Genomic DNA, 14,776 nt, shown 5'->3' with positions numbered 1-14,776 from the left:
TACTGCTTTATTATTACAGAGAAAAAGGAAATCATTTTTAAGAATTTGGATTATTTGGATAAAATGGAGTCTATGGGATTCTGTTATTTGGAGATTTCTGGATAACGGATCCCATACCTGTATCAGTATAAGTGATTTATTAAGCATTAATATTTATTAAATATTACCAATTTATTTTCTATTATCTCTTTTCCCTGCATGATATTCATATTTAATAGGAAAAAGCGCTCAGTGCTAATTGTGCTCAACACATTCTGATGAATTTATACGTTTATTAGCTTTGATAAAGTGCCTGTTTGTTCAAATCTCTCCAGGAAAATGTTGATATGTTGGTAACTTCATCAAAGGCTATTGTGATACTTAGCTCTATAGTTAATATAGGTATGGGTATATAGAATTTAATTAAAAGTAGGGAGGGGTGTGTGTATGGATGCTGGGTTTTCATTTGGAGGGGTTGAACTTGATGGACTGTCTTTTTTCAACCCAATGTAACTATGTAACTATGTAACTTATATCCTTTAAGAACGGAAATAAGTGAAAGCTTGGAGAAATAAGAATCTTAGCTGCATTAAGCATTGACAAAGATTAAAAAAAAATGATAAGGGCCCATTTAAAACATGAGGGTAGTGTTAATCACCAGTACAGGAAAGGGATATTAAGCCACTAAACTGATACATGGCATTGCATTTGAGTTATAAGGAGTGACTGTCCAAGTTCAGCTTGTTTACACTGGAGAAGAGGCACATTAGGGGGGATACTATCATTATGATATGAACTTATATATTTATAAATATCAGTAGACCCTTGCTGCAGACACAAGGGCAAAAATAAGATGGTAACATGGTTTTAGATATGATCAGATATATACGTTTTTGTAAATTATTCGTGTGCTTCAGTAATTGTGAGTAGAAAAGAGAGAATAATAACAATACAGCTGGGAAAAAAAAAACAAAACGGTATTTATTTTATATCTAAAGGCTCAACAGGGAATGTTCAAGTGTTAATTATGGCTTGATTCTGTCGATCCTGCTTCTTCTCCACACTCAAAGCGTATAAAGTCCAGCACATTTATTCCTCGTGGCTGCAAATACTGCCCCACTGTCAGACTGGGCTCCAGAAGAAAGGGCTGAGCAAGCATCTTGGTCTCCGTCTCCCCACTAGATTCATCCTCAGGGGCACCCACTGACAGAGGGTTCATTCCCACAACATGCTGGCCCAACCTGCGTCCAATTTCAGATATGTTGCTCTTAAGGTTACCATTGGAATCTTTGCATATTACTAGAGCCCCATATTTTCCAAATGTCATGTTAGATAGGGATGGCAGTTCTGCCATGAGAATGCCATGCATATAAGAGCCTATAAAGATATCAGACTGAGTCTTCACCCAAGCAGCTCTCTTCATAATCATATTTTCACCCAATTTCCCTTCAGAGAACAAGCAAAATTAAAATAGAATTAAAGGATATACTAATTTTTATATGAAGCATTATAACTGATAAAATACACAAATACAATCATCAGCAGATATTGAAAAGACAATAGAAATTTAGTTACGGTATGTACAATTATGGCATTTTATTTCCAAAGCGTAAGCTTATCCTGAAAAAGTCACAGAAAAAAATCAAAAAGGTCACCGGCGACCTCAAAGTTTAGTAAATTAGGAAATTGCTAGATATATGGCTTGTGGGCAATATCATTATTCTTAAATTATTATTTTTCTTTATAAAGTGCCATTATATTCTGCATCGCTTTACGGAGGTTATACACCATAACCAAGATCACAATCTAAGGACCCCTTCATTTCCTCACACTTTGGTCAAATTTCCTTTCAAATTAGTGAGATAGAATGGCTTAGGAAAATATGGATTTTATTTAAATGAAAGAATAGGCAAAATGCATTTTACCATAAGTCCTAATAATTAAGTTCATTTTTAGCAAAGGTTTCGGTGTACACTGTCCATTTAACTATAATGAGAGATCTGTGAAATGCATTTTCCTATGTTGCCATGACATCAGTCATTCAAAGAGGAGAGGCATTATAAAACAGATAAAGCAGTTGCACAATGTATAATCAGGAGAAACGTTACCTATTTGCAAAGCAAGTTGATCTTTTAATAATGACTCCTCAGCTTTCATCTGTAAGAGTTCTTCACCACATAGAAATCCCTAAAATAAAATGAAAAGAAAGCTATGAAAAATATTTACGGTAAGGTGGCCATTAACAGTGTGTACAAGATTGTAAATATCGAGGAAACGCTGCACAGATAGGTTTGTGTTTCAACAGAGTGAATTTCATTGCATACCTATTTTCCTATCTTTACTTATTTAATTATATGCCAAATATGAAAAGACTGAACATATTACTGTTTTTATGATGGAGGTTACTGAATGCTTCAAAAAATGATAAATCACTGTTCGAGAACTGTAAATATATGATTCCACTGGTGTCACTGGCTTAATATATAGGGACAGCCTTTGGGCTCGAATATTTGACTACTAAAACCATGTGAAAGTTCCTAAACAAGTTTTATTTTTTTTTATTCAAATTCCTTGGCTTCCTGCTGACAAAAAAATAAATAGCTCAGCAGGTTTTAGTTGCCGAGCTTTTTATTATTGACAATATCAAAGAGGAAAAAAGTACCCCACTCAATCCAGGTCAGTAAAATAAATTATAAATACACCTTCCTCACCAGATTAAAAATAAGAGGAAAAAAGTACCCCGCTCGATCCAATTAATTCAAACAGTCACTAAAATAAATTATAAATACACCTTACTCACCAGATTAAAAATAATAAATTATGTACATAGTATTTTACACCACCACCAATATTTAATTAACCCAATCACATAACAGGTTAATTATTCAATAAAGTGCAGTGCAATAAGTTAAAACTCAATTGTTGTCATAAAATTAATTAAATGGATTGATAATCCCACAATTATTGACTCTGAATTGGAAAAACACCCCTAGATAGGTTGTATTCCCATTCAATTAAAGTGCAACAGGATTTCTCCAATCAGTAATTACTAATCAATTGATCAATTGCAACCCAAAGGACCTTTTAACACTTTAATTGAACGGGAATACAGCCTATCTAGGGGTGTTTTTTAATTCAGAGTGGTATTATTAATCCAGTTAATTAATTTTATGACAACAATTGATTTTTAACTGATTGCACGGCACTTAATTGAATAATCAACCTGTTATGTCATTGGGTTAATTAAATATTGGTGGTGTTATAAAATACTATATACATAATTTATTATTTTTAATCTGGTGAGGAAGGTGTATTTATAATTTATTTTAGTGACTGTTTGAATTATTTGGATCGAGCGGGGTACTTTTTTCCTCTTTGATATTGTCAATCTTAATTTACTGACCTATTTCAGACCTCTGCTTGAATCTGTAGGATAAAATTATAACCAATTACCAAGGGTATCTGTTGTGTGTTTGTTGAAAGAGCCTTTTCTTCTTATTATTATTATCATTATTACTTTTTTTTTTAAAAACGGATTGGCCGACTTTTTAGTTTAAGTTCAGCTTCTTGCTCTACTGTGCATGCGCAGTCGTGCAAAGAAAGGGGAAGATGGAAGAGGATCGCTCCGTGGTGTTCACTGGAATAACCCCGGGCCGGTGCAGTTTTCTGCTGATAGGAGCACCGGCCCAGGGTTTCAGGTAAGCAAATACAATCATTTGGGGGTGCCTAACATTTAAAATTTTGGGCAACCCCAAGTGCAAGACAACTTTCCTTCTCCTTTAAGAAAACTATTAGCCAATAAAGAAGAAGAGAGGTAGGCCAGGGTTTCCAGCTCTGTAAAGAAAAGGCCATTGTGGGATACACTCAGAAGGGCTTGTTTTGAGTTAATGACTTGCCTGCAGAAGCCCTATTTTTTTAGTATTTCAAAGTCATTAAGTTTGTAGTATAATGTAGTGATTTAAATACTAACCTTGACATAAGAAGATGTATTCTGCTGATGACTTTGGCAGTGCCTCAGAGTGCTCACAGCCATCTGCTGAACCAGCTGCTGAAACTTTGAATTCCTAGCAACAAAATCTGTTTCACAGTTCACCTGAAAGTAATGTCTCTTCAGTACAACTAAAACATGAACAATACAGTCCGTTAAATATATAATCATCTTTGCACTACTCCTCCTATCTCCTCCTGTTAAAACTCCAGTTCCCACCATGCTTTTTCATGTTCTGTACAGCCTTGAACAAACATGCACGCTATTGTGGAAAGTCTTGGCTTTAGGATAACTGGCATATGCACAGCACTGATTCAAGAGTCATGAGCAGCTGTACAATGAGGGGCAGACAAGCCCCCCCCCCCCGGGTTTATAAAAGCAGAGGAGATAAAACAGGCACAAAAGTGCCCATGGACAATTTCTCTGACAATCGGGAAGGTGTAAACTTGCAAAAAATATATAAATATAGTGGAAATATGTCTGCATTGTCTGATTATCAGGATCAGTCTTTTAGACTTTTGCAGTACAGAGAGGATACTCACTTCCACCAACACAGAGGTGTTGCCATCTTGCAGCAGCCCCACAAGACCCTCTCTAGTTTTCCTTCCCTGAAGTTTGGAAGCCTTGTCCCATCCTTCTTTCTGAGCCTGCTGGTGCAACCATGTCTCTGCCTGTTGAAACAAAAGTAATGAAAATAGCACAGGCACAGTTCAGGCACAGTTTATTTGCGAATTATAGATATTTGACACTGCTTGTACATCATGAAACAACATGGAGACATTAAAACACAAAGCTGGTTTTTTTTCAGGCCTAACAAAAAATATTGAATCCGTTCTGATTTAAATACACATGCCAATTCATTAAAGGGGTTGTTCAGCTTTGAGATAACTTTTAGTATGATGTAGAGAGCTTTTATTATTATTATTGAAGGTTTTTGAGTTATTTAGCTTTTTATTCAGCAGCTCTTCTATTTGCATCTTAAGTAACTAGGGTCCAAATTACCCTAGCAACCATTCATTGATTTAAATAAGAGACTGGAATATGAATAGCAGAGGCCTGAATAGAAGGATCAGTAATAAAAACAATACATTTGTAGCCTTACAGAGCATTTGTTTTTTTTTTTAGAAGCTGCAAAGAGTCAGAAGAAAAAGGGCAAATAACTATAAAAAATAAATAATGAAAACCAATTGAAAAGTTGCTTAGAGTTGGCGATTTTATAACATAATAAAAGTAACCTTAAAGGTGAACCACCCCATTAAAACTATTCCCGACGCTAAAGAATCCAAAACGGTGGTAAATTTCAAACTGCTGGGACTCCATCAGGATTCCCCAGTTCAATCTATATTAAGTCTGCTAAGAAATTACCCTATGAACCATGCATTGACATAATTAAGAGACTGGAATGTGAATAGGAGAGGGGCTGAATTGATAAAAAGTATCAATAACAATAAATTTGCAGCCTTAAAGAGCATTTGATTTTTTGATGGGGTCAGTGACCCCCATCTGAAAGCTGGGAAGAGTCAGAAGAGGAAGGCAAATCATTGAAAAACTATTAAAAAAAATGCATGAAGTAGCAGGCACTTGTGTAAAAAAGTCCTTTTTGTTGCCTTTCTGCAGACACAGCAATAGAAAATAAGTAGAGTTTAGACTAACATTTTAGTTAGCAGCCTAGCCTTTATATATATATATATATATATATATATATATATATATATATATATATATATATATATATATACACACACACACATACATACATGTCCATGTTAGTAAGCAGCGCACACTGGGTATTTTAAAAACATCTTAATTTATTTGTCAAAACATTAAAAGCGTAGAGCAAGGATCGATGTTTCAGTCAGGGCCTGGGACCGTTATCAAGCCTGAAACACTACATTTTTAGGTAATTCTTCTATATCTGAATGAGTATAATGCACTGGTACATTCTTATTTTTTACACAAAAATGTCTCCTTTAATGAAAAAGCAAGTGGCAATGAGCCTGAGCTAACTCATAGAGCATGCCATGCTTTGGAATTATGTTGACTCCTCATGGCATCTGAACAATATGAACTCATTAGCACTGAACTTAAAGTGGATAGAAAAAATCTCAGGCTGACAGTTGGTACATGATGAAAATCAGCACACTTCTTACCCACAATCCCAACCACTTACTTGCTGCAAATCATTGCCAAATTGCTCCAGAGCCTTCTTGCAGTTGATAAAAGAGTAGCCCGTCTTCTTTCTGAGCTTCACCAGGAGCTCCTTGTCTGCTGCCAGGAGCCTCGCCCCTGTGTGGAACAGTCCAACCGGCTGCCATGACAGGAGCTAGGAAGGTACGAATGGACATGAAATCAGTATTTCTTACCAGTCACCTCTACACTCATCTTTGTTATCAGCCACCAGTTACTGGCAAGTACAAGTTTGCTAAACTGCCCATTTAGCCACATCAGTCTGTGGCAAAGCAAGCCTAACTGCCTGTTTGAGCAGCCCCGTGTATATGCCCATTCCTCACCTTGGCACGCAGGTTATTACACAGCGCAGCCATGTTTCCTACAAAATGACAGGACGCAAGATGATGACGCACGTTTGCCACTTTGTACCTGTGTTTGTAACAAATAAAGTTGCTTCTGAGAAGACGTGGGAGATAGAACGAACGGGATTCGAGGAATGTGACAATTATGTGGGCGGGAGATGTGCGTTGTGACGTCATACATAACGGGCGGGACCTGTCAAACTAAGGAGACCGACTGCTGCACTTTGCTACATATGAGGGGGTGGGCTTCTGTGTTGCTGTGGGACTTCTTTACTCTGCTTACAAGTGGTTATATGTACAGGGTTTGTGGGGCACGTGGTGGGATGTGCAAGGCTGCTGGGAGTATACACAGTGTTATATGCACAGGACAGAGGAGGTGCACAATGTGATAAACAATACAGTGATTACAGGTCTTTTGGGGTTATACACAAGGCTGCTGGGGGAAACTGGGGTTGCCATCTGGCTGGTATTTTACTGGTCTGGGTGATGAAAATGGTGTATATAGCAATGTAACGCTGTTTTGGGGAGATTTCATCCACTTCATCGGGGGGACTAATCTCCCCAAACTGCCTGCCACCGGCTAAAATCGAAATCACTGGCGGGATGGCACTCGGACCGATTTGTTTCCTTGTGAGACAACTTCGGACGACACCGGAAAATGAAATGCTCAATTTCCAGTTTGCATTCTAGCCGGCGGGAGGCAGTTTGGGGAGATTAGTTGCCCTGAAGAACAGAAGATTTGTTGATGGGCGACTAATCTTCCCGAATCTGAGCGTATGTCTCTGCCCTTAATGTCCAGTGATTAGAGCAAGGGTTACATGTGACTCTAACACTTCAGGCAGGGCCTTCACTAAGTGGAAGATTAAAAGTGTGGTGTAGTGCGACTACAACTCCCACAGGCTACTGTGCAATAAAAATGTAAAAGAATGGACGCCAAGAGGTTTTTGCAGTAAACAAACGAGACAAACGATGCACAGGGTTACTTACAAAGAAATGAGGCATATGCAGGCATCAGGCTAGGACAGTTGGATGAGACAGCTGAGAATTAGGGATGGCTGAATTTGACCCGTTTCGTTTTGCCAAAAATTTGCCGCCGGCGAAATGTCGCAGACGCCCATTAAAGTCTATGGGCGTCAAAAAAAATTTGTTGCGCGTCTTTTTTTTTTGACGCACGCCGCCTTACAAGTCTATGGGCATAATTTTTTGGTGAAATGAGGCGAAAAAATTCGCCCATCCCTACTGAGAATGTGACTCCCCTGCAGATGTAGTCAAGGTAGTAAGACAGACCTCCAGGCAGATACACCTCAAAAGTGGTTCGGATCTCACCCAGTGCAGTGTTCAGGGAGGACAACCTAAAGCCTGACACCCTATCTACTGTGGTCCCCTCACTGTAGGCAAATCTTACAGCCTGGGAAGCTACTCCCTGCTACACCTCCTTGATGGAGCACAAAGCTGCTATTTCTCTTTCTCATCACTATCTTACTCTCCTAGAGAGTCTATAACAATTATATTCCTGCCACTCACTAGCCTCATTCACGGGGTCCCTACTCTCTGACTTGTACACTAGAGGTTCTGGTCCCTCTAGGGTAAACTGGTTTTACTGGGCCTTGGTGTACCCTAGCTCAATGGGAACATCTAGCTGGTTAGGACACCAGGAGCCAAATAGGAAGATCCACCCCTTTCCATATTAAGTGTGTGAGGAAGTGGTCATTACACCTCTTGGACAATAACTGAGATATGCAAATGTTAACTAGATAAATGAGCTTTTGCCCAACAACTAAGGAAATGAGGAAGGGTAGGGATTTAAAGCCATAGGGGCACATTAACTATATTGGTCCCTACAGAATTGTTCAGTATAAAAATAAAAACTGGGTAAATACATAGGCTGTGCCTAAAACCTAAAAAATGTTTCTAATATAGTTAGCCAAAAAATGTAATGTATAAAGGATGGAGTGACTGGATGTCTGACATAATAGCCAGAACGCTACTTCCTGCTTTTAAGCTCTCTTGGTTTCCACTGATTCGTTTACCAGGCAGTAACCAAAGTGACTTGTGGGGGAGGGGCACATGGGTCATAACTGTTGCTTTTGAATCTGAGCTATATGCTAAGGATCAATTGCAAACTCACTGAACAGTTATGTCCCATGTAGCCCCCTTAAGTTTAGTTTGAGATCCTCTATAAACTGTTGTTCAAAACAATATATTTAAGATTAAATATATTTCATTCTTTTTTGATGGAAAATTTAAATAAAAAACATTTAAAAAATTATATGTCATTTTTTTGTTTTAAATTGGAATTGTTCTAATTAAATTGCATACATGCTGTGAAGTTTTTTGGGGGGTAAAAATTTAGATGACTGCTGGCACAAACCTTCCAAAACAGGATGAAAATGTGCGCTTCTACTACTATTCTACCAGATTTAAAATGAAAACAAGTGCTATTACACGAACACTACCAACCTCAAGAGACTTTTTAAATTATTTTACTGACCACAGTAAATAATGATAATAGCCAACAGGCAAGTTGGAGACATACAAGTGTCCTCAGATTATTTTAGCATTAACATAGTGTGCAAACTATTTTTACACCAGATTTTCTGTGTCAAATGTGGTGTAAAATAAATGGTCCATTTTTCAAGGTCTGTGTTTAATTTTTTGAATGCTTGATTTGACGCCGTTATTTTAAACAACTTCAGACCTTGTTTAATCCGTTAAAGTCAATGAGAAAAACTCAAGCATCAAGTAAATGTTGCTCTGAAAAATGGATACAGTAAATGCCATATCCTCCCAAAGCATTTCAAGCAGCCGTCTAATTTGAAGATGGATTTGTGCTGAGATATGTGGTTGCTGAAAATCCATACACACTTGGTACAAATACCTTTTTTTACACAGCATGAACAGTATGCCCTCTGTGTAGTTTGGCATTGATGGTGTATGCAATCTATTCAGCTGGAGTCATACCAAAGCAATTGACCATCACAAGGCAGTGTCCCAAGTTTAAAGGGATCCTGTCATCGGAAAACATGTTTTTTTTAAAACGCATCAGTAAATAGTGCTACTCCAGCAGAATTCTGCACTGAAATCCATTTCTCAAAAGAGCAAACAGATTTTTTTATATTCAATTTTAAATCTGACATGGGGCTAGACATTTCCCAGCTGCCCCCAGTCATGTGACTTGTGCCTGCACTTTAGGAGAGAAACCAACAAAAAGTTGTGAGTTTTTTTCCAAGAGTAATGACGAAGAAGTATAATTAAAAATTCAAACCATTCAAAAAAAACATTCAAAACCCCTTTAAAAGGAATGCTTAGGGGTGTGCTCATTACCCTATGAGTAAGTGCCCCAATAGGCACGAAACGCTTCAGGCCTTCACCTGTATATCCTAATAAATGGTTTGAATTTTCAATTATACTTTTTGGTCATTACTCTTGGAGAAAAACTCACAACTTTTTTGGTTTCTGTAGAATTTCGAAATTCAAGGGAGTTTTTTAAAACTCCCATGAACTCGAAATTCGACCAATCTAAATGTATTATAAAAATAGAATTTTTTAAACTCGGGTGAACAGGATCGACCCGAAAACTCAAATCGAATTCAAATTTATTTTGATTCTAAATTTTGAAAACTCGATTGTCAGGAAGGTTGCAAACCACCAAAAGGATCCCTGGATGTCTCCCATTGGCTTAAACAGCAATTCAGCAGTTTTTAGGTGGCGAATAGTCTAATTCAAGTTCTTAAAGGGCCAGAGTATGATAAATCTCAAAAATCAAATTCAAAAATTGTTTTGAAATTGAATTTGAATAACTCTCATGACAGTTTTGACCATAAAAAAACCTCAAAAATTAGAATTTCAAATTTTCAATGTGACCCAAGATAAATCTTTTAGAAAACAAAGGGAATGAGATGAACTTTCTAAAAATGAAGTGTTTTTCATAGAAATATATCTAGATATAAAAATCTTGAAGCATTACAAAACCAAGACAGAACATTTTAGACTTTTGTAATATAAAGGCATCTGTGCAATATATTGATTAGAAGATACTTTTGACAGGGTTAAATATAGAAGAAAAATTTAATATCTTAAAAATGCTGTTTAGCAAATACACCAACGAGGGATCATGTTCTCAGCCTAAAACGATAGTCCTGTTAGTTTAATATCAGAAGCTTTTGGAGGGGGTAAAAAGCAATAAGATACTGGAATGCATTTCAAATAAATACAATATAGGGCTCATTTATGTCCACAAGTGCAATAAGCAAAGTGCAAATTTGAAATCAACTAACATTTTCTTCCTCATAATCTACACTTTTTCCCTAGAATTACAGCATTGTGGCTGTCTAAGCGGAAAATTCACTTGACACATTTGCATACGATTTTTAACTATCGTGAAAATGAAAACTTAATATAAGTTTCATTATACTGAAATAATTCCTCTTAATACTGGAACTTTTTAAATACAGTTAAATAAAAATTCTGCATTTTTTCTGAAATAATCAAGTTTATCTTCACTATCCCTCTCTCCGCATCTGTTTCTCTTCATTCTCTTTTCATGCAGGAGTTGGGTGTCAGATATTCATTGACAGTTAGATCCAATATATCATATAGGGGGGATTCCTTTCCTAGCAGATATATTAGAGCTTACTCAAAGAGCTGATACCAGAACAAAGAAAATCAAACGAAATAACTGTCTTTTTCAAAAATTCTGCATGTAGAGATACAGGATTTCTGGTGGTTTATAGGGGGAGCCAGGCTACTTACATCAAAAATAAAAACAACAGTAGGGAAATATATATTGTTTATTTGTATGATGGAGCAATTCCACTAACATAAACATGGGAGCAAACACAATCTCCAGGCGCTGTCATAGGCTACTATGTGTGCATCACTGATTTAGAGTTTCTTTCTGGCTTTTGGGCTGGATTCAAGTGATCACAAATGAAAAAGAAAGAAGCATCTCTACCGTATATTGTTAAACAGCACCGGTTTCCACACTCCTCTTGCCACAGATACAGCTTTGTACTAAGCACAATGGGGCTGCAATTTGGATTCACAGTGCACATTCATGCTCTGTATATACCATGACTCACCTACAATTAGGGTCCTCTGCAGCGTCTTAACACGTTGGGGCTGATTCACTAAGGGTCGAATATCGAGGGTTAATTAACCCTCGATATTCGTCTGGGAATTGAAATCCTTCGACTTCGAATATCGAAGTCAAAGGATTTAGCGCAAATAGTGCGATCATACGATCAAAGGATTATTCCTTCGATCGAAGGATTAAATCCTTCGAATCGAACGATTCGAAGGATTTAAATCCAACGATCGAAGGAATATCCTTCGATCAAAAAAAGTTAGCCAAGCCTATGGGGACCTTCCCCATAGGCTAACATTGACTTCGGTAGCTTTTAGATGGCGAACTAGGGGGTCGAAGTTTTTTTTAAAGAGACAGTAGTTTGACTATCGAATGGTCGAATAGTCGAACGATTTTTACTTCGAATCCTTCGATTCGAAGTCGTAGTCAAAGGTCGAAGTAGCCCATTGGATGGTCGAAGTAGCCCAAAAAATACTTCGAAATTCGAAGTTTTTTTACTTCGAATCCTTCAATCGAAGTTAGTGAATCGGCCCCTGGGTGTCGTTATGTATATCGCATTGGATGACACACTGCATCCCTAATACATGCTAGACAAGGGGGCACATATACTAAAGGGTGAATTTATGCCTCAGACCGCACTTTGCGCCACTTCGTCAGATGTTAATTCACAGCACATATGCTTATTCATCAAAATGCGAAGTATTCGTCTCAGCAGATGAATGCTGGCAAAGTTTCGCCGGATAAAATTCATCAGCTTGAGCATTTCATAGCAAACTTTCACTACTATTCATTTATGCCTAGCGAAACTTCGTTAACACACTTACGTATAGGGCGGGTACATATAGGTCATACAGTATATGTCTTTATTAGTGAAGGTGCAAACGCTTGAAGTGGCCACTTATTGTTAAAAATGTCCAAGGAAACAAAATAAAGACAAGAGATCCTCTAAAAAAGAACAGAACTTTTTGACAGTATTTCGCCACATAGAAAGCAGAACATTTATACAGAGAGACTCCACACTGTAGGATGGACAATATCTCTGACGTGACTTTTTTTTTCATCTTGCCAATCAAAATTTATGAACTGAGAAATATAGAATTGCTTCTTTCGGTATTTGTGTATAGACATAGACCCATGACCCTGTCTACTGAGCTATTAAATGTTCATACAGTAAGGGGGTTATTTATCAAAGGTCGAAGTTCAAATTTATGTGAATTTTTTTTACTCTAAAAAATTTGAATGTACTCACAACTTGAATGGGAGGTTATTTATGAAAAAACTTCTTATATTCGATCTAATAGGAACGACCCGAAAATTCAAATCAAATTTGAATTGTGTTCTTCTGTAAAAAACTTGAATGTCAGGAAGGCAATTAACATATTCAAATGGTTCAACAGACCTCTGTCATTGACTTGTAAATTAACTCGGCAGGTTTTAAGTGGCGCATATTAGAATTAGAACTGTTTCCAGGGTATGATAAATCTCACATTCAAATTCGAGTTGGTGAAATTAAGGGTAGGACTACACGGATGTTTTCGGCGCGATCCGATGTGTTGGGACAAAACGCATGCGACAAATCACATGCGACAGAAATAAGGTAAGATATAGAAATGTCGGATGAAGTTGCAGCGTTGATCTTTGAATTTACCATTCGAACCTTGATAAATCTGCCCCTAAGGGCAGGACTACATGGACGTTTTCGGCACGATCGGACGTGCTGCAACAAAACACCGGTGTCAAATGTGACGGAATAAGGTAAGTGAGTGCATTGTCGGATGAAGTCGCATCGTTGATCCGACGCGACATGACTGTCGGATTCTGATGCTGCACGCTGCGTCTGCATCCGACAGTTGTGTCGCATCAGATCAACGATGCGACTTCATCCGACATTAACATTACTTACCTTATTTCCGTCACATACGATTTGACTCCGGCATTTGGTTGCAGCATGTCGGATCATGCTGAAAACATTCATGTAGTCCTACCCTTAGGGTCGAATTTTAAAATTTGAGTTTGTGAACCCTTTTACAGTGTCTGTATTTTTATAGGGTTTACAAACTTTCAAGCAAAGTTGTATTAGCCTTAAACTTTAGGCTATCATTGTTACAAGTTAGAAGATGTGCTTTCCTAAAAACCCTGTTTTCCGTATTCCTTATTAGTTATTTGTCTCTTATGGATTCCATGCACCTTGCTAACCTATGTGTGAGTTTTATTCCAGTTGGGCACGTCAGCCCTGCTAGCTGGGATTTTAGTGTTGCTCTGGCAAATGAGAACTGGGCAGCTTAAAGGAGAATTCAACCCTTTAAGAAATAAACCCTCCCCCCCAGCCTAACTTCCCTCCGGAGAAATGCATCTTCTTCCGGCGCTTCGGTAATTTTCGTGAGTTTCGTCGCAAGCCAGCTGCACATGCATCGACATCTCTCACTCAGTTTGCCGAAGACCCGGAAGATGGCTGCGTGGAACTCAGATGCCAGAAACTGCGCCGAGGAGTATATATAAAGTATGGGGCATTTCCCCGGGGGGCAGTTAGGCTGGGGGGAGGAGGGAGAGGGGTCTACTTGGGGTGGGGGTACGGATTTATTTCTTAAAGGGTTGAATTCTAAGAAAACAACACCTAGATACTGTCTGCTTTGTTTGTATCATGATAGCCTTCCAGCTCTTACATGAAACTGATTTGCTGGTTGTTAAGAGAGCTGGGAAACAAGGCAACAATAGTATGTAATACCCAATTATTTACTTACTATTTGTATCAGTATTTAATAGGAACCATTATATCCTGGTATGTCAGGCTGTGTCGATCAGTTATTTGTGATATACATTACTGTCTAAATTCACAATTCTGGCTGTGTAGAATCATGTATGCACTGCCATAAGGAGATCAGATAGTGGTTGACTGAAGCTGCCCATAGGTTATAATACTTTTTTTGTTATAGTTTAAGAAAAATCCTACTTTAGGATTTTTAAGTATGGCGAATTTATTTGGATCCCATTCATGCCCGTTAATACACACTGGGCAGAATTTGAAAGGATCTGAGTTTCTCCATCAGCCTTTTTCTGAAAACACTGGCATGAGTCTTTAGATCTGTCCCCAGGTTCCATGTGCTAAACACACTGCCACCTACAGATACAAAAAGGAACACAATAAAAGGAAAGCATAATAAATACTTGTCCTCAGCTACAAACAGCATATGT

The 14,776-nt window shown here is 37.8% G+C and overlaps 1 protein-coding gene across 1 annotated transcript; it reads right to left on the bottom strand.

The window, feature by feature from the left end:
* Nucleotides 1–935: 935 nt before the first annotated feature.
* tsfm.S (Ts translation elongation factor, mitochondrial S homeolog) lies at nucleotides 936–6,616 on the bottom strand. Its single transcript, XM_041584442.1, has 6 exons — nucleotides 6,478–6,616; nucleotides 6,138–6,290; nucleotides 4,510–4,638; nucleotides 3,950–4,072; nucleotides 2,088–2,166; nucleotides 936–1,425 (listed from the first exon to the last, which is right to left on the bottom strand). The coding sequence occupies exons 1-6, from the start codon at nucleotides 6,508–6,510 to the stop codon at nucleotides 1,001–1,003; spliced, it is 942 nt and encodes a 313-aa protein (XP_041440376.1). The 5' UTR covers nucleotides 6,511–6,616; the 3' UTR covers nucleotides 936–1,000.
* Nucleotides 6,617–14,776: the final 8,160 nt, after the last annotated feature.

Source organism: Xenopus laevis, chromosome 2S, assembly GCF_017654675.1.
Source record: "Xenopus laevis strain J_2021 chromosome 2S, Xenopus_laevis_v10.1, whole genome shotgun sequence".
NCBI lineage: Eukaryota > Metazoa > Chordata > Amphibia > Anura > Pipidae > Xenopus > Xenopus laevis.
Note: the sequence above shows the minus strand (reverse complement) of the source record. Positions and strands in the feature narration are given on the sequence as shown.